The following is a 25,387-nucleotide window of genomic DNA, read 5'->3' as shown; positions in this document are numbered from 1 at the left end:
CAGACATGTGCACGAAAAAATAAGCCAGTGTCCGTCTCAACGAGTTTCCCCGTAAACGCAGTCAAAATAAAACGGATGCGTGTCATTACCGGTATTAGATACGTGCATTCGTCTTAAAGGGACAGCACCCAATATACCTGCAGCTGTTTGTGTCACCAAAGTTAATCAAACAACAAAAGAGAAAGAGAAAAATCACGTTTTGTCAAAAGATAAACTGTATTAATACTTAATACAGTTAATTTACCTGAAAAACATAAAGCACTGCTTTATTTCTTGTATATTTGTGTTTTATTGTATTTATATTTGTATTTTGTTTATTAGTTTCTATGCAGATGCACTAGGCCTACCCTACACAATTACCCCCATCATCCTAGAATTATTAATTCTTTACAAAAAGAGCTATTCAAATCATCAGGTGAAATTGTTTTCAGGAAGTAGCAGTAAAGCAAGAAGAAGAAGTGCAAGATAGTTTTTCTAAATTTCATTTGACTCTATGTGCCTATAGGGGTGGGTTGGGGATGGTGGCAATGTAGTATCTGGATATTTGCCGCGGGACGAGGGCTTCGATTACCTCTCTCTTTTTTGACCATACATGTGTTTGCACCCCTGTTCTCTGCACGATGGATAAAACTGGTCTTGACCCGATGGCCTTCAAAGAGCTGTGCAGCGTGACCGACCTCGCCCTGCGTGCCACTAAGTCTACGGCCCAAGCGATTGGTCGTGCCATGGCCAGTTTGGAGGACCACCTTTGGCTGAACCTGACGGAGATCAAGACAAGACAGCCCTCCTTGACTCCCCGTCTCTCTCTCGGGTCTGTTCGGTTCTGCAGTGGACGGCTTCGCTGAGCGTTTTACAGGCCCAGAAGTCGTCATAGATGATGTACCACTTCAAATAAAAAACAAACACCTTTTGCAAAGATCATTCCTCCTCTTCATTATCCTATTGCAAGCATCAGCTCCCCCCCCACTTCAGTCTCGGACATCGACGCTCACGTCCTCTGAGCCGTGCAGAACTAGATCCTTCAAGTCTACCCGGCCTTCTCTGCACCATGGATGAAACTGGTCTTGACCCGGCAGCCTTCAAAGAGCTGTGCAGCGTGACTGACCTCGCCCTGCGTGCAACAGGAGAAGAAGTCTAATGCCCAAGCGATTGGCCAGTTTGGTGGTCCTAGAGCAGCACCTTCACTAACACTAACACCTAACACTTCAGTCTCGGACATCGACGCTCACGTCCTCCGAGCTGAAGCACAAGCTCTGCTAGCGAAGGGCGACTCAGGCTTTTACAGCCGCTTCTTCCTCGTTCCAGAGAAGGATGGAGGCCTCAGGCTCATCCTCGATTTGAGATGTCTGAACCGCACTCTGGTAAGACGGCCGTTCAGAATGCTAATGCTAACTTTGAAACAAATCCTCTCACAGATCTGATTGGTTTATCAGTGGATCTGAAGGACACATACTTTAATATCCAGATCGCCTCACATTCGAAGGGGCTTACCAAAATAATACAGCCCTACCATTCTGACTTTCTCTCTCTTCAATGATTGACTACTTTTAGCCCAATCGAAGGAGGAACTCTGCACACACAGATCTTTGCTCATCAGGACCAAAGTTACGTTAGTAACTGGAACGATCAGTGTTTGTGACTTGTTATGATTCTTTACATGTGAATCAAGAAACATTTGTCTTACCTTATATGATGAAACCACTTCACTGATGGGTCTGAATTTATGATTGTCATGTTGTTTTGAGTCTCTGCACACGATACACACAGGCTGTTTGTCCTCCAGACAGAAGAGTTTGAGTTTCTCACTGTGTAAACTGCAGATCTCCTCAGACCCTGATGAACGCCTCTCATTTCTCTCCTTCAGGAACGACTCACACAAGTTTTTTAACGCAAGATTAAATGGAGGATGAGATTTTGAGGATCTTCTCCTGCAGACAGGACACTCCTGAGATTCCTTGGTTCTCCAGAACTGTTGAAGACACTCTTTACAGAAACTGTGACTACAGGATAAAATAACAGGAGCCTTGTAGATTTCATGACACACGGGACAAATATAATCATCTTCAGCTGCTGAAGCCATTTTCACTGTTTGAGCTCCAGCAATCTAAACTTTACTTTCACTTTCTGAACGACGGTTTCAATAATGAATCACCATGAGAATCACAAAGATCAGAAACAAACTTGTTCAGAAACAAACTCAAATTCTTCTGTAAAGTTTTCCCCTTCGTACTCCACTGATCGCTGATTCTTTATTGCTTTTGTCGAGACAAAGTCAGTATGGCAGAAAAGAGAAATAACAAGTCAGTCTCTTCCTGGTTAGTGTTGTAAGAGGGTGGAGCTTCTGATCAAGTTGGTGTGTTTAAACAGGTCAAAGAACAACATCAGGATTTCTTTAGATAAAATTAACCAAATCTAAGCCTATTCAAAATTAACTTGCATTGAAACGTTAAGATATAACGCTAAATCCTTGGATTAAACACAAAAGAACCATAAAAATACCCAAATATTTCAAATAAAAGATCTCAACACCCTTATACGCGTTTTATTTATTGCTCTTCTTTATTGGTCACAGAGTTTCTCCAGGGTCTGTCATGCTCCCTCTCTCTTATAATGATTTCTTCTCATGCTGAAGTTTCAGTGATAAACGCTCCTCTGTTTATCTGCTGATTGTCAGTGTTTGGAGAAACAAACAGATCAACAGATTAAAAGTCCTGAATAAACTGGAGAAACGTAGATGAGACAAAAGTTTGTCTCTCATGGATCACTCGTCAACACCTTTATTAACACTTATTTAGTATTTATTGTTAATTATGAAAAATATACTCAATTTATTAGCATAAAGACATCTCTAAAGATAATACCAGAAAACACTTCATACACGCTATACATAGATGAAGACGGACAGAGACTAAGCCAGAACTCAGGGTATATAAGCATGGATGAAACAAAGGAAATTAATGAGATAATTGAAACAGAATAACTAATCAATCAACCAGGGGAAGTAGGTCATGGAGTAGAGTAACACAAAGAACCATTGGAAACATAGTCAAAACAAGACATACATCTTACAAACTAACTCTGGATACTGGATACAGTGTGAAATAATGCCAAATAGCCCATGATATATAGTCAAGTTGTAACGATCAGCCAATTAAGTATGAATGAGAATGAGACAAAAACTAAAAAAAGTTAAAGCGGATAAGAACAGAACTGAGGGCCGTTTCTCACAGAAAAAAAATATTTTTTTTTTTTAGTAATATGCTGTATTTTATGATTGCTTGTAACAATAGTTAAACTAATACATGTACAAACATTTTCCCCAAGGCACAGCGGCCCCTCAGCACACATACAAAAAAAGAGAAAAAGCACAAACTTACCATTTACGAAACTCTGCTGTGGTTGAACAGGTGTCTCAAACCCAGTCACAAATTCATCTGGAATTCAAACATTAAACTCCAAAACAAAGTTCGCAAAGTTCCCGCACAACTATTCACACAAATATATCCTCCTCAGTAGGAGTTGTGAAGGAAGAGAACAGCATGGAGAGTTGATGGTTCCAGCGCCGTCCTCCTCTGATGGACAGTTCGTCCCGCTGCACTGAAGCTCCTCTCGCTGCTGCTTGCAGGGACGCTGAGGAAACTACGGGCCAGTCTTGACAGTAACGGGAAAACACGGCTGTTGTTTTTCCACCAACCCAAGAGATTCCGCTCGTCTCATGTCGTGGTTGCGGCTGGTGTATTGCGTAACTTCATCTGCGGTTTCATTGAGGGGTTTTTACCCACTCCTCAAACTCAGACACTACTGTCTTGCTTCTGTTAGTGGCCGGTTCAGCTGACTCGCCACTAGAGGTAAAGCAAGCCATCTGATGCCTGGCTTCTTGCTGGATATCCTCTCTGCAGGGTGAGACAGCATGCAGAGCTGACAGAACTTTGGCCATAGGAATATAGCAAGCTTATACAGTGTCACGATTTTGATTTTGCGGTTCAGCCATTCAAGATGTCACTCATGACTGATGGCCTGATGAGGACTGTCTGACGACACAGGTCTGCAGTGGCGCTTAAGTGCCACAGAACAGCCAGGTTAAGTGTGAGGTACTGGCCTCCCTCTAGTTCCCTCTGAGCCTGGTAGAATGGGTGAAGAAATTCCAGCAGGAGCTCCAAGACATCTGGAGATATTTCGTCAATTTTGCAGCTTTCCCCGCAGCTTTCAAGTTTTCCTCGAAGCTCAGTGTACTCCTGCTTAATTGAATCCAAGGTAAGGAACACAGTGCTAAACCTGGTGTCTGATAGTTGCCCGACAGCTTTTGATAACTGGCTTATTATGCCCGTTTGCTTGACGTATCTCACAGGTGTCTTTGCTGAGTCAAAGTCTGTGTGACCTCTGGTGCGCAGTCTCGTAGTTCGGCAGAATCAAGCGTGTGTTTGAGAACTGTGTTATAAACATGGTCCTGACAATCCAGGCGATGATACGGCGCGAGTGCAGCAATCATGTTTGATCCCTGGTCAGTGACCCAGACGACTTTGTTCATCACACAGGCATCAAATCCAAGTACAGATACGAGCTGTCTCTGTAATTCTCTCCGTATGTTGTCACCGGCTTCTGCTTCTTCAGGGGGAACATCACTGTTGTAAGGACTCTTCCAAGCAATAAATCTGGAGTGATGTAGTGGCAAGTGATTGTTGAGAAATAATCATCAGTCCACATGTCAGTGGTCATCCCAACATTGATATCAGACATAATTTCTGATATTTCGTTGACCAGCACCTGTCTTTTGGAGGCCGCGGTTTCATTAGATCTCAGAGAGATGTTTGTGGGATCATGTAACACACTATCCGCTGAGACCCATATGTAGCCCCCAGATTTATTAGGTCTTGCGCTAGGTTAATAAAACCTCTTCCAGCAACCGTATTGTTGAAAACTTTTTCTTCGTCGAAGCAAGAGACCAGGAGACGTTGGGGATCACGTTCAAACAAAGTTATTCTTTATTGAGGACTTCGCTGTACGCAGCTGCATTTCTTCCCAAATCATTCTGGCTAACATTCTTTACATGGTTTCTTTATAGGCCTTTCAGTGGGCTGTCCTTAAAGGTGCTGAACTTACACACAGACTTAGGGCTGACCACTACATCTAATCATCTAAAGACAATAGAGGCAATTGCCCCCAACTGACTTCCCCAAATGGTATAAACACAAATGGTCCCGAGAACTAAGACTATGTAACAGTCGCACACAGTTCAGCTCTTAGTTGGAAGATCAAAGATGGTATAAAACCCCTGACTATTACAATGTTTAGACAGCTGACTTAAAGCTGACTTCTGATCAGTAAATTGATGCCATCTTGTTCACCTTGAATGCCCAATACAGTGTAATTCACCTTAGTTTTTCATGTGATGTTATGTAAGGAAGTAAGATCAGCAGATCTTAAACATATTCTTAAATTTTAACGCTTCAGTATGAAACGACCTAATATCCCGACAGCAAAACTCCACACATTTTTCTGTTCCATTGGATTGTACAGAAGCTGGTACTGACTTGACTGTTGGAGATAATAGTGTGAAAGAGATGAGTGTGTGTTGTTACTAGCGGCTAGGCCTGCTGTTGGACGAGTGCATCCACGATCAGTGTGTCGCTGTAGAGAAGATGAACCTGTCTTTTTGCTGTCGTACGCCAAGACAGCTTCGCAAGCTCTCTCTCTCTATATATAATTATTTATAATTTTAATTTTGTATATATATGTACACTACCGGTTCAAAGTTTTAGATCGGTAAGATTTTTAATGTTTTTAAAAGAAGTATCTTCTGCTCACCAAGGCTGCATTTATTTGATGAAAAATACAAACAAAAACAGTCATATTGTGAAATATTATTATAATTTAAATTAGCTGTTTTCTATGTGAATATACAGTAAAGTGTAATTTATACCTGTGGTCAAAGCTGAATGTTCAGCATCATTACTCCAGTCTTCAGTGTCACATGATCCTTCAGAAATCATTATAATATGATGATTTGATGCTCAAGAAACATTTATGATTATTTTCAATGTTGAAAACAGTTATTTACATTTTTATTTCATGATGCTATGATAAATAAGTTCAAAAGAACAGCATTTATCTGAAATGGAAAGCTTCTGTAACATAGAGCAGGTGTATCAGGTGTATTTCCAGGATTTTTCGGATTTGCGGAACGGCTGCGGCCATGACTGACAGCTGAAGTCACGAGGACACACGAGATCTTGTGAATTAACGTATGATCGCGTGATATAACATATGTAGTTTCTATAAACAGAACCACCAAACCAGCAACAGAGGAGTAGAGGGGAAACAACTGTGCTGACCTGCTGATCTCCCTTTTTTGTGGAGATTATTGTGATTCTACCATGGGTAAGTACAATAATTATATAATCAACTTATAAAATGATAAATGTTTATTTTGGGTTCCTATTTTAACGTAATGGGAAAGTAATAGGCTGTGTAAATAAAGTTAACCATTGTTCTTGTTGTTGGAAATGGAAAAAAAATTCTGTGGTTTACATTTTACTTATGAGTGACAATAATGTTTTGGTTTTGTTTCTTATTTAACCCAGCAATACTATAGTAATTCACTAAATGATTCGGTGCATTTCAGTGCCCATTACTAGGAGGAGAACAATTGCTTTTTTACTTCTGCTTGCAAGACTGCGGAGGAGGGGTAGAAGGAGAAGGAGCCAGTACTGGGTCCATCCACTGAACCAGCGCAGGCCTCAACAAGGAGATTTTTACCATCTTGTGGATGGACTGCGTTTGGACAGTCAACGGCATCACAAGTACTTCAGGATGAGTGCAGAGAAAATGGACGAGCTTCTCTCAATCATTGGCCCTGAACTCACCAGACAAAACACCAACTACAGGTCTGCCATAGAACCAAAGCAGAGACTGCTGTTGGACTGATGTGAGCTTTACATTACATACACAATGAACACTGATCACAATAGGTTTGACCTTTTATTTTCAAAATTACAAAATTTACAAACAGAATGTAAAAGTAAAGGACATGATTTCTTTGTACTTCCATTCCTTTTGTGATCCTCCTGCTGAACCGCTAGAAAACACTTTTTTTCTGTTTTTTACAAAACTGTCCCTCAGTGACCGCCATTTTGCCTTGCAAAGATCAACTGGAAAAAGAAGAGAGACAGATAAAAAATAATAATCACACATTTAACTAATCTTTTTATTCACTTCACAGATACTTGGCTTCTGGTGACTCATTGATCAGCCTTGCATTTAACTACCGCCTTGGCCACACAACAGTGATGAACTCTGTGCATATGGTGTGTGCTGCCATTGAAAAGCTCATGATGCATTATTGCCCCGGCCGACTGCAGACTCATGGAAGGAGGTAGCACAACACTTCTGGGATAAATGGAACTTCCCAAATTGCCTGGGAGCACTTGATGGAAAACACATTGTGATTCAAGCACCACCCCTGTCCGGTAGTCAGTACTTTAATTACAAAAAGACTTTCTCCATCGTGCTTTTGGCGCTCGTTGATGCAGACTACCGGTTCAGGTGCATACAGGTGGGGGACTTTGGAAGAACCTCTGATGGTGGGGTGTATGCAGGTTCAGATTTGGGGAGGGAAATGGAGAACAACACTCTACACGTTCCTCCTAGTACCTCTCTGCCTGGTGCTGCTCACCTTGGGGATGTCCCACATGTCATGGTGGGTGACGCAGCATTCCCTCTGAAGCCATACCTAATGAGACCCTACCCAGGGCAGAACCTCATCTACAGGAAGAGGATTTTCAACTACAGACTCTCGAGAGCAAGGATGGTAGTTGGGCATTTTGGCATCACGTTAGAGGCAGTGAGAAACATGGGGGGAAACAGGGCATCAAGAGAAGCCTGTGCTGTTAGGGAGCGCTTTGCCACTTTCTTCACCTCCCCCGGGGGCAGTGTGTCCTGGCAGGACAAAATGGTGTGAACAATGGTGTTGTCATTACTGTTGACTGAAACCCTGTATATTTGTATTGTGTGTATGCGTTTAGTGTTTTTTTTTCTTTCTTTTTTTCTGGTGTGAAGTATTGTATTAATGTTAAGGTCTGTGAATTGTGAGTGATTGTGAGTGATTTGTATTGAAAATAAAGTTTGAATAATCATTGGTTTGGCCACTCGTAGCCAGCCCCCTCATTTGGCAGTGTGAATCATCCACCCACAATAGACTTAACTTAAACAGTACACAGCAAAGATTTAACTGTTTTTTTTTTTTTTCACTGTAACAAATGTTAAACACAGTATTAAATAAATGGCTAAATTACATATATATATATCTTAAAAAAATATATATAAATATATTTATAACTTAACTCAAATTTACCTTACTTCATTACATAACCTAATACATGTTAATAAAGTTCTTCATGCAAATCAAACAACCCTGCAATGGCTTCTTATTTCAAAGTTTTCATGGGTTTTCAACATGTATAGCTAGAGAATTCCTCATTACAAGTAGCCTACATGAATAAACTATTTGCTTTCTATCTGCATTTCTTGGACAAAATTAGTGACTTACTATCCACACCCATTACTCCTGCTACTGTTTTCCATGCCATATCCTTTTTAAGGTTGTCCTTATAAAAAGGATGCGACGGGTAATAAATGATGAGGTGATTTTGAACTTCCAGAATCAGCATCTCCTCATCCATGGTGTCAACAGGGTTAACTGGTGTCTGAAAAAATCTCCCCTTCAACAGGCCTGTCTCCGCCCATTATGACGTTTTCAAGGTGTAGTGCAGGGAAATATGATCTGCCATGAGCATGATGTATTTTACTTTGAAAATTAGCCGGATCTTTTATTTTGTTTCTGTGCTCAACTTCCTGTCCTGCGCTCTCTGCCCTGTAAAGTGCTGCGGAGCTCTCCGGAACACAGCCGTTCTGCAGTCAGTGAAAATACACACATTGACTTTAATGGAAACCTATTGACTCCGCAGCCGATCCGCAGTTGGTGGAAATTGCCGTAAAATGACATGAACAGCACAATTATTTAAACTGACACACAGAGAGCAAAACCTCTTCTCACGTCTCCAAAAGTCTAAACACATTTTCTGCTTTACACACATTTTGCAATTCAAAATGGCACTTTTTAAACACACTGAACACAGTTCTCTGCATAACACACAACAATCTGACATAAAGTCACATGATTGCCATTTCAAAACACTGCCATTCAAAATGACACTCCATGATCTGATTGGCCGATACATGTGTCACCTGACCAAACACCTCAATGGTTAATTGTTAACACTTCAATCTATTTCAGTTTACTGTTTGTTGTGAGCATATTTGTGTTCAGTCCAGTGTAAATATTTCTGCTGTGCATATGTTGCACTGACTTGTTTGGTGAAAAATAAATAAACTAATGTTTCAACAGCATGTGTGTGTCTCTGCAAATATTTCTGTGCATGTGAACAATCTGAAGAATTTTCTACAATTTGAGCTATTTTAGTATTATGGCAAAGCATACTAAAGATGAGAGTGCTCTTCATTACGCCCAACAGTGTGTAGTTGGTTAGACAAAAATCTGCTAATATGAATGAAGTGTGTGCCATTTTGTGGAAAAGTTTGATTTTGATAATGCTATATGTAGTTTTGTTTGCAGTGCTTCATTCTGCAGGATATATTGGGTATTTTGCAGTTTGGGTGTGTGGTTTTGTGAATTGTGAAAAGTATTTTGATAAAACCAAAATACCTTTTAAAAACATTAAAAATCTTAACGATCTAAAACTTTTGACCGGTAGTGTATATATATATATATATATATATATGAATTAAATATTAGCCTAACCAGCATGGTTACTGTTAGAATAATAAAGAAATACATATTTTTACAGATACATTTTATAATCAGCGATATGCTGCATAACAACTTAAATATTATATCTTATTACAATCAAAAAAATAAATGGAGCAGAATCTTCAAAATAAAACAAAATAAAACAGAGTATGAAGAGGAGAAGGTTATATCAAAGATCATAACACTTGAAGGCTTATCAGAAACTGGCCTAACAGAACTTGCAGAGCTCCAATCTAAATTAAACAGTATTTATAAACACAAAGCTGAAGGCTCCTGTGTTCGTTCGAGAAGGAAACGGCTAGAACAAGGAGAACAGAGCTCTGATTATTTCTTAAAAATGGAAAAACACATCTCTAGGAATCTTACTATTAGTTCACAGCAACTTAATGGCATTTTGACAGATAATTCTAAGGAAATTGCCTCTTTTTGTAGTAATTTTTGAGAACTTTTCTTCAGCCTTCCTTTTCTTTCAGTCATTAAACACAGACTCAATCTGGATTCATGCCAAAAACACACATAGCAAACAATATCAGACTTTTTATAGATTTATTAGACTAAAGTGAATTAGTTGATAATGACTTTTTATTCTTTTTGTAAATTTTTACAAAGCTTTTTACTCTCTCGAACACAAGTTTATTTTTCTATCTCTCCAAAAGCTTGGGTTTGGTGACCCATTCTGCAAATTTATAAGAACTCTTTATAATAATGCAACTATTCCATTAACCTTGAATCAGGAACCTCGCCTAGATTTCAAGTGTCAAGAGGAGTTGGTCAGGGTTGCTCTGTAACCCCTTATTTATTTCTTATGGCTGCACAACTTCTCTCCTCCTTTACCTCATCTAGGCTGCCGCTATCATGTCCCTGACATGTGTTTGTGTCTAATTCTCAAGCTTTACCGGGTTTCTGAGGTCTCCGGACTAACTGGGTATTACCGACCCATTCTATAAATGTGTTTATATGGGGTGCGTCTGTTTTTCCTTCAACACTTCTAAAAAGACAAAAAGAAATGACTTACCACAAAAGCTGAAGGAAGAGAAGAAGATCAAAACTTTTGTTGGTTGAAAAATCCCAATATTTTCCCCTGAAGAGACGCCTGAGTTGCGAGATCACGTCGGGGTCACCACTTTATAAGGCCCTGCCCAATCAGTCCAACGCCAGTTTCTGATAAGCGGATGAAGGTTTACTGTGTGTTACTGTCTTTACAGCGTTCAGCTAATTAATTTAATTACCTCTTTGTTTCATCTGACTCCAAAAATAAAAAGGTTTACTTGATGTTTGTTAATCATTAAATTTAGGTGAATGTTTGATTATTCTATTTACCGCTTTATTGAAATTACACCCGTTCATCCGGATTCCAGTAACACTTCGAGTCTCACACCGGCCGGGTATACGATCTCATAATCACAAGCTCGTCAGTCTCGGCCATTAGACAGAGGCGATAGACTAATATCCTAGATGGCCGTACTCCACTTTGCTCATTCTAGAATATATGATTCAGTCCCCATAAATCTGAACACACTTAATTAAGGTAAGATTATATCTAACCAGAGGTCATGACCCTTACCATAGAACCAAGCTGACCAACTTACTGTAACTCCTACTAATGGTAACTCTGTATAATCATGCTGTGATTTCCGTTGTACACTTAGTTAGACTAATACTATACAATAATCAGTGGTTGAGGCTCACCCTATTTAGATTGGTCTAACAACACTCTGTCGTTCTAAACAGAAAACCCATTATTAGCCTCTACAGTCTAAGTATACATTGACTAATGCCGATGTGTTAGTCGGATCTCTAAAGCTTCAGTCGGTGTGCTCTTCTGCTCCACCCAAGCTGGATTCCAGTCCGCTTACTAACCTGAGCGCAGAACTGTGGTGTAATGGACTTAACGTAATCTACTAGAGTTAATCATTTCACAGTAAATCAGAATAAATCCATTTGTAACCATTTATTATTAGCCAGGTAAATGTATCATGCCAATTACATAATCAATACACATAATCAAATCAGAGGAGAATCAGGATTACATTGAATGGTTCTGGCTTTGTGAAGATGAAACTTACCCAGAAGACAAAGTAATAATACAGTATAATCAAAATTAACATCCTTACAATGAAAATCTGACAAAAAATGTTTAACAATTTGTAACATCAGCAGAAAACTAACAAGGGAACTTCTGGCCAGAAAGAGTCAGAGAATGGGCACTGATCATACAAATGTAGAACTGATTCTTCTTCAATATTGAACATAAAGAAGAAACATTCTCAGAAAACCTGCTCTAAAATACATAACAAGGGTAATATCTATGAACGATTTTGAAATGGAGTTCTTTAATTTTATTAGGGTTAAAAAGTTTGTGAGGAAAAGTCCATAAGTTATTCAAATCAGAGTTTGGATAACAGATCCTCCATATAGATCGAGCTTTAGGGAGGGTTCTTGGAGTTGAAGAAAGAGCATTTCTAATAAAGAAGTTGTTGCATTTTTATCTAAAACATTAATGTAATGGGTCCCGGCCAGGGGTCCGCTAGCAGATATATGCTGAGAATCCTGGTCGAAGTGCTCTGGAAATATTGAAAATATTACACAGTTATATTGATGACGCGGGACAACAGTTGCTCTTTTTCCCATAGATATCATATAAAGGCTAGATGTCTCGTGCGCGCTGCTGGCCAATGGAGGTCGATGTCCGCACACGGCGGCCATCTTACCACAGTGTGCTCGCTCACTCGTAACATGGTGCATGTACTTTTAAATAACCATAACTTGCTCAATTTTCTACCGATTTTCAAACGGTTTGGTTTGTTATAAACGTCAGAGATGTAGCTATGACACTGCATACATATGAATAATTATAACATACATGTTCAAGCATTCGGAATTATAGCCACGTTAATAACGCTTGTAAGAAACCAAATTGTTTGTAAATCCGTCAAGATTTCAGCGAGATAAGAGGATTTGTGTGCGTGCTGATCACTCACCTTAATTCTTAAAGCTTCCCTGTGTTAAGATGGCTGCCGGTGATGCCGGAAGTGACTCCGTCTTAAGACATCTAGCCTTTATAAGATATCTATGCTTTTTCCACTCAGCCGGATAATGAGCTTGTCCTCCTCCGCGCCTCGCTAAGGGTTCCAGAGTGGCGCGGCTGAAGGTACTGCCACCTTGTGTCCGTTCTGTGAAACAGCATGTCATAGCGCACTTCTGTGTATTCTCTCAGTAGTATTTAATTTGTAATAAAAGGAAAGAAAGCAAAAGATAATAATCTCAACAAAACCTATTTTTGTGAGTGTCACATTAACACCACTGATTAGAAGTAGGAATATAATTGTTTAAACAGTCGTATCTTAAATGTGCTTTAATCAAGGTTCTCAAACTGACAGGAATACTTTTAGTCACCTTATTAAAATCTCTTACTGAAATTACAGCATCTTTCAGAGACATAAACTCAGAAAAAGAAAGAAGGTCTCCTCGAGCACTGAATAAATCAGAAACAAAAATAATATTTTGATCCACCCATTCCTTGAAAAATGGAATTTACAAAACAAAACCTTTTTTTACAAATTTACAAACCTTTCCGCTTGTTTAAGTCCCGTAGCCTCCGAACATTCAAAGAGAAACATGAAGAGGAAGTTGATATATATATATATAAATATATACATAAGGGTGAAATCTGCAGCCCGGAAGTTATCCGTTGGTCAGGAACTCTTTAGTCCATTCTGTGGAAAGCCGTTTTAACATTTAATCCTTAAAATGTACAGTCGTTTTAGCCACTAATATCTGTAATACTGGAATGCTGAAATACTTCACAGATCAAACTGCCATCTAGCTAATTTAAGACAATATGTTAGAAAAAATACATAGATGGAATAATTATTGTGCTTATTATCTGGTGAGTCGACTAAAGTGTCAAAGTGGATTTACATCGAATATTAGATTTATGTTTCCAGTAAAGATTGTTTGTGAAAAAAGGTTTAGTGCATCAAAATGTTTACCGACATGGAAATGACAATTATCGATCATCAAATCTTTTTCCATTTAATTTCAGATGTTGCGAAAAACTAGTTTGGAAACACTTTTTATTAAAGCAAATAAATATGGTGTCACATGACAGAAGCTGTAATTGTTGATCCCGTTAAAAAGGTTCATAATATTAATATAATTAAATAGTATATTAAATTATTTTATCACTATTGGTAAGAATAATACGTTACCTCTCAAACATCATTCTTCCTTATTTTTGTAATTTTGTCTGTTTTTTATAATCTCATTTCTGAATATTGCTGGATCAAGTATTGATCTAAATAGCCTTTATAACGAAGTACAAAAAATCATGACACTTGTTAATAAAAATATATATTTTTAATACAATTTAATAATATATAATAACATGTTGTTTGAAATGGATGAGGAAAACAGCGCCTTGAAAATCTCTGCCGCTCGTCAAAACTACAGATGTGCGTCTGTCAAACGAAGGAAGACTGAAGGAGTTTCCAATAAAGGCAGAAAGAAAGGTAAAATAAACATGTTACGTCTGTAAAGTATTGTTTCCACGACTTAAACCCTAATTATCATCCCAAACATTTAATCTTTCACTCTGAGCATTAAATCACATAATCACATATTATTTATTTATTTAAAACACAAGATTATCAGCAAGAACCTTTTACATCCATTTATTCCAATGAACAAATGATCATTTCTCCTCTATAACTGAAATAATTATTCATTTAGTCTCATGTTGAACAAACACCGAGAATGTGCAGAATTTACTGCTTCAGTGATTTGATGTAATACAAGAAAAAAATAAGATATATAATCATATATAATTATGATGCAAAAAAGTTAGAAATTAATAAACACATTGACTGAAATAATCGGGTAAATGTCAATCATCCTGAAAACATGAATGCTGAAACGGTCTCTAATCGGTCTAATTGTGTGAAGTGGAATATAAATGAAAACTTCTTGTTTATTGATCTGAGTGTTGCTGTAGTGCTGGATATCAGTCATGTGATCATCACGGCCCAATCACAGCCACCGTACTGATATTCAGATCAACAGCACTCTTACTCATGTGATATGGAGTAAATATTGGAAACATGATGAAAGCAGGAAGATCCAGATCTACAGGAGTGACGTTTACTGACTATTGACCGGTAAGATCCTCAGAGAGCCAGAAGAACAACACCGGAAGAATGGAAAGAGTGTGTGAGTGAAGGTGGTTGTGAATGTGTGTAGATGTGTGTTAGTTACAGGATCAGAGAACGACACCGTTCCTCCGTCATAGTCCAGATTCACTCTCACACGATCAAGCTCCTGTTTAACAAGAAAACCAGAACCTAAAGCCCGTCTGAGCAGATTATACAGCACATTATACTGCACACTCCAGACATCAGTGTTGAAGAAATCACGTCCCTTCCTCTGGTTTGATGCTGTAGTTACTCCAAGTCTCCAGACTGAACTCTCTTTAACCTCCACATCCCAGCAGTGTGTTCCTGAGTTAAAACCCTCTGAACCCAGAACACAGAGATACCAGTCAAATCTCTCTGGATTATAAGGAACAGGTTGATAGTTCTCGCTGTATCTCACACTGGTCAGATCATCAGACAGGACGAGACGTGGATCTGCAGTGTTTGGATCCAGAATCACAGGAGCTGATGAGACACAATCAACAGATGCTTTTATTCTGATCTTCATATAATGATCAAGAGTGAACCCAACACAGATTATTATGAATTATGACACTCGTCCTGTTGATCAAACACATTTTCCTCTGATCACTGTCAGTGCTGTTATTAGTTTCACACTCGTTTTTATCATCAGCGTTTAACGGCATCAACTAACATTAAATATGAGATTCAGACATTTGTGTCCATCAAGAGAAACTGATACTTTGGGAAAGTTAAATAACAATAAATCAATGAGATCTGTTGAGATTTATGCTGTAGATGAAGAACTGTAAGTGTGTGTCTGATCTTCAGCATCTGATCATCTTCATTTTATTGGCTCTTATAGTCTGTGTTTTGTTTTAAATTAATTTATTATGACTGTCTGTTGTGTTTGACTTACAATCATGAATCACCTTCAACACTTCCTAGCCACGCCCTAGCAACCATTGTCGAGCACCCTAGCAACCCAAATCTAAAGAGGGATATCTTCTAATCTGAATGTCATAGAGGAGTTGCGGTTGGTTTATATCATTCATACTGGCAAGCAGCCTTTGAAGTAACATCATTGGCAGCTGCCAAGCCACTCCCTAGCAACTAAACAGAGTACCCTAGCAACTGTTCAGCAAGACCTATATCTCTGCACCAGAACATCGTAGAGGCATGGTGGTTGGCTCCTTTGACTAATGCTAGCAAACAGGATTTCCATCATGCTACACATGCTAGCAGAATAGCTACATGCTAATAGCAATTAGCTACGTGTTAAAACTTGTCAACACTGCTAACTAAAACGCAGTAGCAGCATGCTAATCATGTTAGCACCATGCTCACAACATGCAAGAAACATGTTGATTGTGTTAGCATCATGCTAGCAACATGCTAATATTGTTAGCATTTTGTTAAAAGGATGTTTGCAAATTGTTAAACATGTTAGCATCAAGCTAAGAACATGCTAATCATGTTAACAACATGATAAATGTGTTGGCATCATGTTAGTAAATGCTAATTGTGTTAACATCTGCCTAGTTCAGAGTTTTGCCACTGCAAGCACCACTCACACATTTATCTATCTCTGTCATGAAGAGCCTCTAACTCTCCACCCATCCATCATTTCCAGCTCAGATCTCCTGCAGTCAGATTCTCTAGCTGTGTCCCAATGTGCTGCATCCTCCGAAGGCCGTATTTGAAGGCCAATTGCGTCACAGCGGCGCGACGAAACGTCACAGTGGCGTGACAAAGGATTCAAATTCAAAGGCTGCACACTTCGGAGGTCGCATTTGAAGGCTGATTGCGTCACCGCGGCGCGATGAAGGCTGTCCCAATTCAATTCTGCATCCTCCAAAGGCCGTATTTGATGGCCGGTTGCATCATCGCGGCGCGACAAAGGCTAAAGCGACGCCAAATGCACCCTTCGTTTCCCCGTGAAAGGAAGGATACAAAAACGGATCCTTAGTGGCCTATCCTACCCCATAAGTCATCGCGCGCCGGTGACGACAGCATTTTTATTAAAAAAAAAATGACGACTGAGAGTTCGGTGGTGGACGGCAAATTCACATTTAAATGTAAGTAATATGTTTTCATTTACTCATATAGCTAGCGAAACCAGAGTTAAAAGCCACAAGTTTTTCTTTCTTATAAACTTAACTCCTTCGTCACCATTGCGTGGCTTCATTTGTCAGGTAGTTTGAGGCAAAACTTGTGCTAATATTAGTTTAATAATTGTTTCAGGGAGCAAGGAGCAGACAACTCAATTTATTAAATTGCAATTAAAAAAATAAATTAACTAAATAAATTAAATTAAATTTTATTGTAATATTTGCACTAGTCTGTCTAACTTGTGTAAATAAGAAATATCACTCACCCTATAAAGCCCACAACAATAAGAAAAGCAGTAGATTAGATAAGGCAATGGGGTTTCACTTTTATGTGTTTTTGTAGTGCTGTCATGCAAGCTATGTCTACAAAGGTTTTAACCAAATTTGTGCATTCATAAATATGATTTCTGAATATGAATATGATTTTAACAAGCCATGGTTAATTTGCTTTGCCTTAGGATTGCAAGTGTCCTGGGACAGATGAGGGTGTGAGTGGGAAACCCAATGCTGAAACTTGGCCCTGGTTTGTCCTCATGGATGAGGTGTTGGGACAGAGGCATTGCACCAGCCCCCCTGTCCTCATCAATCCCTGAGGACACACCAGGGCCGAGTTCAGCAGTGGGTGCCCACGGTGAGGAGGAGCCAGGGGCAGCAGCATCAGCATCAGCACGAGCACCACGAAGAAGGCAAGACAGAGAGGACGAGTTTTTGGACTTGATAAGAGAAGACATGGGACTGCAGAGGCGAGGAGAGCACAGGAGAGGATGGACAGGCTGTTTTCTCTTCTTGAAAGAATGATTGAGAAATATATATATATATATATATATATATATATATATATATATATATATATATATATATTAGTGGTGGGCCGTTATCGGCGTTAACATGCTGCGTTAACGCGAGACTCTTATCGCGCGATAAAAAAAATATCGCCGTTAATCTATTCTCAAAGTTGGGTGGGAGCTGGCTCTGTACTACACAAGCTATGATGACGCAATCTACCCGCGGCCGCGAGGAACACCCGGCTGCAACGCATCATATTCGTCATCATCTTAAGTAAACACGGCTGAAAGTGAAAGCTGGTGAAAAAGATCCGTGCAACATCCATTATTTGGACTTGGTTCGGATTTAAGCCGTCCGACGAGCAGCAGCAAACTATATAGACAGAGTGTGTGGGGTCACAGTTCGGTAAGTTAACACACGACTAATCCGTTCTACCACCTCAAATTCAAAATGAAACATATCACTGAATACCAGCGCGCGCGTATTATTCCCAATATATCTTAGTGGTGTAGCACATAATCTCTGTCTGCGCCCGATTTTAAGAATCGTTGTTGTGTTTCTTTTTAACTGAAAAGACATCAGTTAGACAATATTCTAATTTTAAATTTGGGGTTTCATAAGCTCCAAGCCATAATAAACATTAGACCTACTTAAGTCTCTGCAGCTAGTGTACTTACATTTTATTTATTTGCAAAATGATGTTGTATACTTACAGTTTTGCACAATATATGTTCTCAAAACTACATACACCCTTTAAAAAAAAAGAAAAAAAAAACATTTAGCAGTTGTTTAGCAGGGTCTGTGTAACCTGTTCTGAAATGGTTTTATTATAATATATATCGTTATCGCAAGAGGCTGCAATGTATATCACAATATGGATTTTAGGCCATATTGCCCATCCCTAATTGATAGCCTATAGTAGTTGATAATAACATAGGCCTACCTAATGTTGCCTACGGACGGTAACAGTACAGTAGTAACCTTTTAAAGTCTATGAGTAGAACAGCTTTCTCAAGCAGTTTGTGATGCATTTTAGAAACAGGAGATGAGCCCCTGGTCTAATGCGTCACCTGGCTTGAGAAACCCGTTCTCAAAGACTTACTTTTATAGTCATTATTTGGGTAGCACACATATTCTGAATGCCTTCGTCAGAATTCAAATGAGCCATTTTAATCTAGATTAATCTAGATTAATTTCAAAATTAATCTAGATTAATCTAGATTAAAAAAATTAATCTATGCCCACCTCTAATATATATATATATATATATATATATATATATATATATATATATATATATATATATATATATATCCTGCTGTCAGACTCACTGTTTTGGACGATGTCCTGCATCTTCTTCCAGACTCTGAACGGCAGGTTGCCCAAGTATCGTGGCACATGAATCAAAGCTCCAGAAGCCATCTGTGGATCCGGCTGTGAGCTCTGGACTCTGGAAGAACATTCAGGAGTCAGAACTGCAGTGGCTTTGGATCAGAACCAGAGAGACCAGAGGCAGGAGCAGATCACTCACCTTTCCATTGAGACTGGAAACTCCTGCAGAACAAACACACCATTTATCATCAAGAACTCAATCAATCATCAATCAATCAACCAATGATCTGAAATCAGACCTTCAGAAAGCAGACGTCATTGGCTTTCATCATCTCCTCCATGTCTTTGATTGTGTGTGAAAGAGCTGAGATGTGTGTGTTCATCTCCGCCAGCTTCTCCTTCATCCTCTGCTTCTTCTGCTCCTCTTCCTCCCTCAGTGCAGTGACTGTAGCTTCTTCTTCATCTCTGAGAAACTGATGAAGCTTCTCAAACTGCTGTTTAATCTGACGCTCTGTGTGCTCAGCTTGAGACTGAAATCACATCACATTCACTTCAATCATCTCAATCGACACACATCATTAATATCCAAGATAAACTGGAATCCATTATATCAAATCATAACTGTATATAGTGATCCAACAGCTGTAATGAAAATGACTCTTGTTTCTGTTTCCTCACCTTGATGTGTTGAACTGTTTTCTCAAACTCTGCTTTCATTTCTTCATTGCGTTTAAGTTTCTCTTGTAAGGACTTCAGTGCTGTATTGAGCTCCTCCTAGAATTGAACAAAAATACATAAAACTCCAGATTACATTGAAGAGAAGAGAATACAGTGATATGATCATATAATGCAGTGAAAAAGTATTTGCCCCCATCCTGATTTCTTTTGTTTTTGTGTACATCTCATACTAAATTGATTCAGAAATTGCAATCTGAGTAAACACAAAGTACAGTTTGTAAATGTCAATGTTATTTATTGAAACAAAAAAGTTATCCAATACCAACTGGGCCGGCGTGAAAATGTATTTGTCCCCGTAGTTAGTAATTATTCAGATCTATGAAACTGCATTTATAATGTAGTTCAGCTGGACTAAACACAACCAGTCCTGATCACTGCAGTCCTGTTCAATCAGATCAACACTGAATACTGAAGCCTGATTGGTTCACGTCTGTGCGCCTGTACAGACAAATGGCTTTTCAGCCCGCTTAAACTGACGGGGCCGACTGCATATTTAAGTTCCGCTGAAAACTATTTTCATCAAAAGTTTTCTCCTTCAAGTGTGAAGATCATCTCCTCGCTGTCTCCGAAGAGAAGAAGAAACGAGCCTCAAGCAGCGGATTAACGGCGCTTCGACACCTGCAGCTCTGTGCTTTTCCCCTGCGGCTATCCAGCAACTCTTCAGGAGACAATATCGTTATTAAAGGTGGACATATGATACGATTTCTTGTTTTTCTTTAGTGGCTGTTTAAGATCTGCAGTGTTACAAAGCTCAAAGTCTCAAACCCAAAGAGATATTCTTTGTAAAAGTTAAGGCTCAGCAACACCTTCCTATAACGCTTCATTCAAACACGGCGCCACAAATCTACGTCAGTGTGTGTGTGCAGAGTTTCATAACACCGCCCAGATGTATACACAAAGAAAGAAGGTGTAACTTTTATTCTCGCTGTATTATTGTTGCCGCCGGCACCAGCATGTCATGGAGACGCTGTGAAACTACTTTGTTTGGCCTTCCAAAAGAGGACAAAATTTAAAAAACACTGGTTAAGCTTTATTTACAACACTGCTCCAGAAAAGTACAACCAAAATATTCGACTGTGTGCTGCGCATTTTTCGGAGGACTGTTTCCAGAACCTGCGAGAGTACAAGGCCGGCTGTGCAAAACGGCTGATTTTAGAAAGTGTACAGTCTGGTGTCTAGTACAGTCTAGTACAGTCTGGCGCTTCTGACTCAGACACAGCCTGTAAGTATGTTTTCATATTTTAATAATTTGCTACTGACTATTCAAACGTGAGTTTTGAGCAGTATAGAGTACGATCACAAATGCAGACATGGTTTTATGCTTACAAAGTGTTCTCCCCAGTAGCGCGGCGCGACGCGTAAAAAGACGGTATAAGTCATTATAATCAGTAATTATGTCCCCGATGAAATAAAACTTTGCCAATCTGATACGTTCTGGTCCAGTCGCGCTGGCAAAGTTCAGCCCGATCAGCTTGGCCCTCTGCGTTTTCCAGATCATATTCGAGCTCCAATTGATAAGTTAGTACGGTACCGACATTATCACCTGTCATTATTGCTTTGGGAGCTGATGTTTCAAATATGGTAAGGGGCGTGACATTTCTGTCACACACTTAAGGTATTCGCGCCAATCACAATGCACTGGATCGCTGGCCAATCAGAGCACTCTGTGCTTTTCAGAACGATGAGCTTTGTCAAAATCGATGTGTTTCAGAAAGGCGGGGCATAGAGGAGCAACAATAAAATAATATAATATTACAATGACTTTTTTTAACCTAAAACTACGTAAACATTTGCATTAAACCAAATACACAGTTATTTTTAGAACTGTCATTTGACCCCTTTAAAAGAGCAAATTTGAGAGACATTTCAAACGAGTGTTGCTCCTGCAGGGCTCCCTGCTTCCCTCATCTGGAGCGAGTGCCATGGTTTCATTTGGCGGCTCAGAGGAGGACTTTGATGACACTATGTCTCTGAAGCGGAAGATTGAGCGAACTCTGCCGATGACTCAACCCCCCCCCCCCCATTCTTGGGCCATTCTTCCTAGAAGTCCACGAAGAACTGAATAAGTCATGTGCTCCCTACTCATCACGTGTCCACTATTCCTCTTCGTCTGCCTTCACCTTTGTTGACGACGCAAAGGAAAAAGGATACACCAAGCTTCCGCCACTGGGAGAGATCGTCGCCCACGGCCCTCGGCTGGAAGACTAAAGCTGCCCATCCCTCTAAGCCGTGCAGAACTAGATCTGCCCTCGCGGACAGAGAGTATGCAGCGAGTGGTCAAGCTGGATCTGCCCCTCATACAATAGTGGTCCTTCAAGTCTACCAGGCAAACCTTCTCTGCACCATGGATGAAACTGGTCTTGACCCGGCGGCCTGCGCGCCACTAAGTCTAAGGCCCAAGCGATTGGTCGTGCCATGGCCAGTTTGGTGATCCTCGAGCAAAAATATTCAAACACAGTTACTCGCTCCAGTGCTCTCACAGGCTCCCCTGCTTCAGGAGTGTGACTAACACTTTAGTCTCGGACATCGACGCTCACGTCCTCCGAGCTGAAGCACAAAGCTCTGCTAGCGAAGGGCGACTCAGGCTTTTACAGCCGCTTCTTCCTCGTTCCAGAGAAGGATGGCGGCCTCAGGGTCATCCTCGATTTGAGATGTCTGAACCGTGCTCTGGTAAGACGGCCGTTCAGAATGCTAACTTTGAAACAAATCCTCTCACAGATCTGATTGATTTTTATCAGTGGATCTGAAGGATTCATCCTTTAATATTCAAATAGCCCCTCATCACAGTTCTTGAGATTCACATTCGAAGGGGTGGCTTACCACCCTACAGTCCTACCATTCTGACTGTCTCTTGCTTCGCACACTTTTATGATATTCGTGGATGCAGCCTTCTCCCCCTGAGACAGATGGGAGTTCGCATCCTGAATTACGAGTGAACAATATCGAAAGGGAATGTTCCAGTTACTAACGTAACCCTGGTTCCCTGAGATAACAGGAATGAGTATTGTCTAGTTTGTTGTGCTACTGTACACAAGTCGACGCTGCCGCTCATCAGTAGAAAAATTCAGAAAATGGCTTTCGGTGTGACTTAAATAGGCAGTCGGTCCTGTTTTGCTACTGAAAAGCCCTTTGTCTGTGCAGGTGCAGAGACGTGAACCAATCAGGCTTCAGTATTCAGGGAAAAAGTTTTCCTCATAAGCGTCAGTTACTGATGCAATGCTCATGATCTCAGTGAACTGAGGATACGTTAGTAACCGGAACGATCTGTGTTCATGACTCGTTATGGTTCTTTACATGTGAATCAAGAAACATTTGTCTTACCTTATATGATGAAACCACTTCACTGATGGGTCTGAATTTATGATTGTCATGTTGTTTTGAATCTCTGCACACGATACACACAGGCTGTTTGTCCTCCAGACAGAAGAGTTTGAGTTTCTCACTGTGTAAACTGCAGATCTCCTCAGACCCTGATGAACGCCTCTCATTTCTCTCCTTCAGGAACGACTCACACAAGTTTTTTAACGCAAGATTAACTGGAGGATGATAGTTTGATCTACTCCTGCAGACAGGACACTCCTGAGATCCCTTGGTTCTCCAGAACTGTTGAAAACACTCTTTACAGAAACTGTGACTACAGGATAAAATAACAGGAGCCTTGTAGATTTCACGACACACAGGACAAATATAATCATCTTCAGCTGCTGAAGCCATTTTCACTGTTTGAGATCCAGCAATCTAAACTTTACTTTCACTTTCTTAACGACTGTTTCAAAACTGAATCCCCATGAGAATCACAAAGATCAGAAACAAACTTTTTCAGAAACAAACTTCTCAAATTCTTCTGTAAAGTTTTCCCCTCGTACTCCACTGATCTCTGATTCTTTATTGCTTTTGTTGAGACAAAGTCAGTATGGCAGAAAAGAGAAATAACAAGTCCGTCTCTTCCTGGTTAGTGTTGTAAGAGGGTGGAGCTTCTGATCAAGGTGTGTTGAAACAGGTCAAAGAACAGCATCAGGATTTCTTTAGGTAAAATTAACAAAATCTAAGCCTATTCAAAATTAACTTCCATTGAAACATTAAGATATAACGCTAAATTCTTGGATTAAACACAAAAGAACCATAAAAATACTCAAATATTAAAAATAAAAGATCTCAAAACCCTTATACGTGTTTTATTTATTGCTCTTCTTTATTCGTCACAGAGTTTCTCCAGGGTCTGTCATGCTCCCTCTCTCATATAATGATTTCTTCTCATGCTGAAGTTTCAGTGGTAAACACTCCTCTGTTTATCTGCTGATTGTCAGTGTTTGGAGAAACAAAGATCAACAGATTAAAAGTCCTGAATAAACAGGAGAAATGGAGATGAGACAAAAGTTTGTCTCTCATGGATCACTCGTCAGCACCTTTATTAATGCTTATTTAGTTTTTTTTGTTAATTATGAAAAATATACTCGCTTTATTAGCATAAAGACATTTCTTTACAAATATAATATCAATATACATTCAGTCACATTGTTTATTTATACACATATGCTACATTATTGCATTCTTTTCTACTCACTATATTACTGTACTGTTAGATGTCTGTCTGATCGAAATAGGATATAAATAATCATTTGTGCAGTGAGGTTCACATCTGTTTTTAATGGATTTTTTTTTTTTTGGTAACACTTTATTTTGATAGTCCGTTTGTTGAGACTTTACTAGTTATTAGTAGCCATTCAGTAGCTTGTCAACAGTGCATCAGTTGACATTCAACAACACTGTTTCAACAGACAAGTAACATATGTTCAACTGACTGCCTATAGACTATAAGGTACAATTCAAGTGTTAATCTACAGATTTTACGAAAAAGTGCCTGTTGACTGTCAATATTATTTTGCAACAGGTTATTAACCAATTGGCGACTAACTTTCAATTGTCAACTAACTTTCTGTAGATTGAGTACCAACAACTCAAGATCAATCTGTCAGTTAAAAGTCAACAGTCATGTCAGCATATGAAGTATATGATACTGTATATCCTACTCAAGGGGTCTCTTGTGCATCAAATTAATGATTATTTTAGCTGATTTAAAACTGTTTTTAAAAATGTTTTAACCATTTGTAGATAATCTGTTGATATAGTCAACTAAAGATTAGATCTGTTGCTTTGTCAACAAATAAATTGTTTATGATCAGTAGACTATTAATAGACATTATCCACCAAGTGTTAGTAGATACATTTTAGGACTATCTAATTAAAGTGAAAAACAGTTTATATCAGTAGAAAGTCTATAACCTATCAACAGATTGAAAACATACTTTTTTTGTACGTTTGGATAGATGCTGAAACGTATGATACAGACATGTCTGCAACGTAGAATTATTACGAATTCACAGCTACAAAACGTTTACGAAACATAAAGATATCTGTATCATTTCCCTTATACTGTTTTATAG

The 25,387-nt window shown here is 39.3% G+C and overlaps 1 protein-coding gene across 1 annotated transcript in view; it reads right to left on the bottom strand.

Annotated features, from left to right (window-relative positions):
- LOC307173973 (uncharacterized protein) overlaps positions 1-23,893 on the bottom strand; it is a 30,999-nt gene extending 7,106 nt beyond the window's left edge. Inside the window, exons 1-7 of the mRNA XM_079897576.1 lie at positions 23,265-23,893; positions 19,884-19,979; positions 19,505-19,735; positions 19,405-19,427; positions 19,205-19,323; positions 14,968-15,480; positions 1,685-2,085 (exon numbers count right to left, since the gene is read on the bottom strand). Of these exons, the coding sequence (XP_079753702.1) occupies positions 1,685-2,085; positions 14,968-15,480; positions 19,205-19,323; positions 19,405-19,427; positions 19,505-19,735; positions 19,884-19,979; positions 23,265-23,657 (1,776 nt within the window). The 5' untranslated portion in view covers positions 23,658-23,893. The remainder of the gene's footprint in view (positions 1-1,684; positions 2,086-14,967; positions 15,481-19,204; positions 19,324-19,404; positions 19,428-19,504; positions 19,736-19,883; positions 19,980-23,264) is intronic.
- Positions 23,894-25,387: the final 1,494 nt, after the last annotated feature.

Source organism: Squalius cephalus (genome assembly GCF_949319135.1).
Source record: "Squalius cephalus genome assembly, chromosome: 16".
Classification (NCBI taxonomy): Eukaryota; Metazoa; Chordata; class Actinopteri; order Cypriniformes; family Leuciscidae; genus Squalius; species Squalius cephalus.
Note: the sequence above shows the minus strand (reverse complement) of the source record. Positions and strands in the feature narration are given on the sequence as shown.